General features: G+C 33.5%; 1 protein-coding gene across 1 annotated transcript; it reads left to right on the top strand.

The window, feature by feature from the left end:
- The first annotated feature begins 2,059 nt into the window (after positions 1 to 2,059).
- On the top strand, positions 2,060 to 3,542 carry LOC120076582 (adenylate isopentenyltransferase-like). The gene has a single exon (XM_039030453.2). The coding sequence runs from the start codon at positions 2,326 to 2,328 to the stop codon at positions 3,286 to 3,288; it is 963 nt and encodes a 320-aa protein (XP_038886381.2). The 5' UTR covers positions 2,060 to 2,325; the 3' UTR covers positions 3,289 to 3,542.
- The last annotated feature ends 614 nt before the right edge of the window (positions 3,543 to 4,156 follow it).

Raw genomic sequence — 4,156 nt, 5'->3', positions numbered from 1 at the left:
TTAATGCTACCACTATACTCCGTGAGAAAGCCTTAATTACTTAAAGCTCCTTCACTAATCTTATATTGTATTTTTTTTTTTTTTTTTGTTACCTACAAAAACACCAATTATAAAAGAAATATAAAATACTAATTGCGAGTGAGAAAAATAAGAAATTTGTATTATAAAATTTTTTAAATGTAAAATTCACTATCTTTATTTAACATGAATATAGTTGAACCGATATAAAACTTGTATTATTAATCTTGATGTAAGAGGTTTAATTTTCCATATATATATATATATATTACTTATCTTTTCATTTTGACAAATTGTCATCAACCAAAAAACAAAGTAAAGAAATAAGAAGAAGTTGTCCGTGTTAGTTATCAAATGATGGAAAATAAGTAATATTTATTTTTATTATTATTACAATTAGTGAGTTGGAAAATTGATTATGAAACTTTTGATCTCAATGTTGATAGTATAATTTTTTATAACTATTAGGGTAAGTATTGAACAACCCCTTTCTTTCTTTATTTATTTATTTCTTTATTTATTTCTTTCCTTATTATTATTATTATTATTTGTTAAATGCATTTTTGGGGAGGGATAGGTAGACTAGACTTTGTAAGCTTTTTTAAGACTAGTTTTTGACTTCAAGGGTCATGTAGTCACTTTGATTCACACATTTTCAAATGATTTTTAAGACTAAAAAGGTCTTGATCTTCTTTTTCTTCTCATTTTCTAGTTTATGTTGAAAGTTTTTCATTTTATTTAGTTCTTTTTCTTTCGAGTTGGTTGCAAAGATATAATGAAGGCTCAATTGAAAATATGATTTAGACAAGAAGAAAAGCTATTTATTAAATTCTTTCTCTTTTTGTCATCTTCGAAAGTTTTTTTTAATTATATTACATAACACTTACGAGACTAGTTTACTAAGTATCGGATGACAATTTTGTAACCATGTTTTGTTTGAATATATTAACCTTTATTATATTTAATTTGTGTTAATACTATCATTATTTGATGAAAAAAGAAAATTGTATATATAAATTATCCCGATTAAAAGAATTTTTAAGTAATTAAAAGAATAAAAGGATTATCCCGACGCAAAACTAGCAAAATATATATATCCCAACGCATGTTGTGTCGAAATAGATTTAAAATGGCACAAGAAATATAGGCAATCCCGATGCCAAGTTGGATGTGGGGAAAAGGTATTAGTCCCGACTCACATTCGTCAGGTCTGATCACTTCCTAATGCGTAAAATTGTCCCGACTAAAAGACTTCTTATCGACGAACCACAAGTGTTGGAAAAACAAATAGATTAACTGACGCATCCCTGCATCAAGAATGTATGATATATCCTAATAGAACGAAATTATCGTCAGGTAAAGGTGTAACGACGAAATTTTGTCAACATGTGTCTCGACGCAGTGGTGGTGTCGGGATAGATTTTTCCGATGCATTTGGAGGGCTATATTGACGCAGTCGTAAAAGGTAGAAAACCTTGTAGTATAAATTCTTAAACTTTTCATTTTGTATCCAATAAATTTTTAATTCATTCTGCTTGTTTTCAAAAAGATCAATTGATAATTGTTATCAAACTTTAAAATATCCATGTCACTGGAAATATCAAGGTTCTAATTTTACAAAAATATTGATATTTCTAGAAAAATTAAAAAATAATAAATAATAAAAAAACGTAAATTTTTAGATAAACTTTTTATGATCTTTAACGAATCCATTATTTATATTATATATACATTAGTGTCATTTTTGTTGTTTATTTGTTAATGTTTCATTGATGTTTTACCCAATGTTTAAAATGTTGATATCCATATAAATATCAATGTCTTGATTTTACGAAAAATTCGATGGAAATATCGACAAAATTTCAATTTCGAAGGATATTTTTGAAAAATTATAAAAATAAAAATAAAAATAATAAATTTAAATTAATAAATAAATTTTTAAATAACTTAACATAGTTTATTGTTTATATTATATTTATATCATGATATTTAGTTACTTTGTAAGCCAAAATTTATAATAGATACAAATTTGTAAGTTGGAAGTTGAAATTTTTATGAAAGAAAATTGAAAGTTAGAGAGATGTATTAGAGATATAAATTTGTAAAGAGAGAGATTATATATAAAATAAGAAAGTGAGTCCTCTGCTCTGCTCCGCCCCACCTTCGTCGTGGCTCTGTTTTCTGGTTTCTCTGTGTGTGGGTAACCGTCAGGTAAGGAAGAAACCACTGATATTCCTCCGTTCCGTTTATGTCTCTTCACAGCAAAAAACATTACCTCATCATTCACTTCCTTCTCTCTCCTATTCTATGACACTTTCCCTTCCCTTCTCCCACTCTTTTCCTCTTTCCCGCCGCCGCCGATGCCCTCTTATCCTCTCCTCTGCCCCCTCCGATTCCCTCCTCCTCCTCCTTGGCGCCACCGGCTCCGGCAAGTCCTCCCTCTCCATCGACCTCGCCGCCCGTTTCCCTTCCGAGATCATCAATTCCGACAAAATGCAGCTCTACGGAGGCCTCGACATCACCACTAACAAGCTCCCCCTCTCCCACCGCCGCGCCGTTCCCCACCATCTCCTTGGCGATTTCGACCCTCTTGCCGGAGAGGTTTCCCCTGCCGCTTTCCGTTCCCACGCCGCTTCCGTCATCTCCGGCGTTGTCTCTCGAGGCAACCTTCCCCTCGTTGTCGGCGGCTCCAACTCCTTCATTCACGCTCTCGTTGCCGCCGATTTCGATGCTACCCAGGACGTTTTTGGTGGGTCTCGGAATCGGATTTCGGCGGAGTTTCGGTACCGGTGCTGCTTTCTGTGGGTCGACGTGTCGTTTCCTGTTCTGAAACGGTATTTGTCGAAGCGGGTGGATGAGATGTTGGAGAGTGGGATGGTGGAGGAGTTGGCGGAGTTTTACGACCCGGAAATGGCCGAGTCGGAGCCCCGAATCGGGCTGAGGAAAGCCATTGGAGTGCCCGAATTCGAGGAGTTTTTCCGGCGGTATCACCCGAAAGGGAGGGATTACAGAGAGGGGGATCCGCTGCGGGCGAGCGCATACGAAGAAGCAGTAAGGAAAATAAAGGAGAACACGTGGCAGTTGACGAAGAGGCAGTTGTGGAAGATCGGACGGCTCAGAAAGGCCGGGTGGGACCTGAAGAGAGTGGACGCTACGGCGGCGGTTGTGGCGGTCCTAGCGGCGGAAGCGGCGGAGAAACGGTCAGAAATATGGGAGGAACAGGTGGTGGAACCAAGCGTAAAGATTGTGAAGAGCTTCATTCAGGAGTAGGTTTTCCAGCTTTTTCCAGCTATGGCAGTTACTATTTTTTTTCTTTAAATTTTATTTTTTTTTTTCCTTTTTGCCCCTTACATTTGCTAAATAGCCCCTTAAAAAAATCCCATTTGCCAAGATGTTTTTGCTACCAAAATGAGGGTGAGAACCATTTTGAGGTTTTTTTTTTTTTTTTTTTTTTTCCTTCTTGGCTTTTTTGAGGGACCCATTTGAAAAAAAGAAAAAAAAAAAAAAGAAATTTTGAAGAAAAAGAATCCCAAGTCTCTCTCTCTTTTTTTTTTTTTCATCACATTTGAAGTGTGAAGAGTAGGAATATCAAGCAAGGAAGTGAATCTTGTAATATTTAGAGTGTTTTTTTTTTAATTTTGTAGAAAAATTGGTATTTGAATTTGAGATGCATATAGTACAAAATTAGCCTTTTTGTTGTTAATTTGAGAGTTTTTGAGGGAGAGAGAGAATCCGTGTGGACCAAAGGATGCAATATTTAATAGATTCCAGTGTTTGATACAAGTTTTGAAACTATAGGCATGAGAATACATTGATGATAGCCATCCAAAAGTGTGAGTTTTATTGATGTTCACTCTCTCTCATATTTTAATATATGAATTTGTTCTTTTATTTTATATTATTAAAATAAATTATAATATTTGAATTAAACTACACCAGATTCATAAATTAATTAATTGGTTATATAATAAACAATAAAGCACCATTAATAAATTATATATGTAGTTAATTAATTATCAATATGATTAATATTTTATGAGATTATTTTTTTTAGTAATTATAATTAGTTTATCATTTATTAATTTTAATTCATTATTTTTCACAAAATATTATATTTATTTTTTAAAACTAATTTTGA

The sequence above is a fragment of the Benincasa hispida genome, chromosome 4, assembly GCF_027475165.1.
Source record: "Benincasa hispida cultivar pf3 chromosome 4, pf3_genome.v1.1, whole genome shotgun sequence".
In the NCBI taxonomy this organism is placed as follows: domain Eukaryota; kingdom Viridiplantae; phylum Streptophyta; class Magnoliopsida; order Cucurbitales; family Cucurbitaceae; genus Benincasa; species Benincasa hispida.
Note: the sequence above shows the minus strand (reverse complement) of the source record. Positions and strands in the feature narration are given on the sequence as shown.

Excerpts from the sequence above, each read along its gene's own strand:
- LOC120076582 (XM_039030453.2), top strand. The coding sequence starts at position 2,326 with ATGACACTTTCCCTTCCCTTCTCCCACTCTTTTCCTCTTTCCCGCCGC.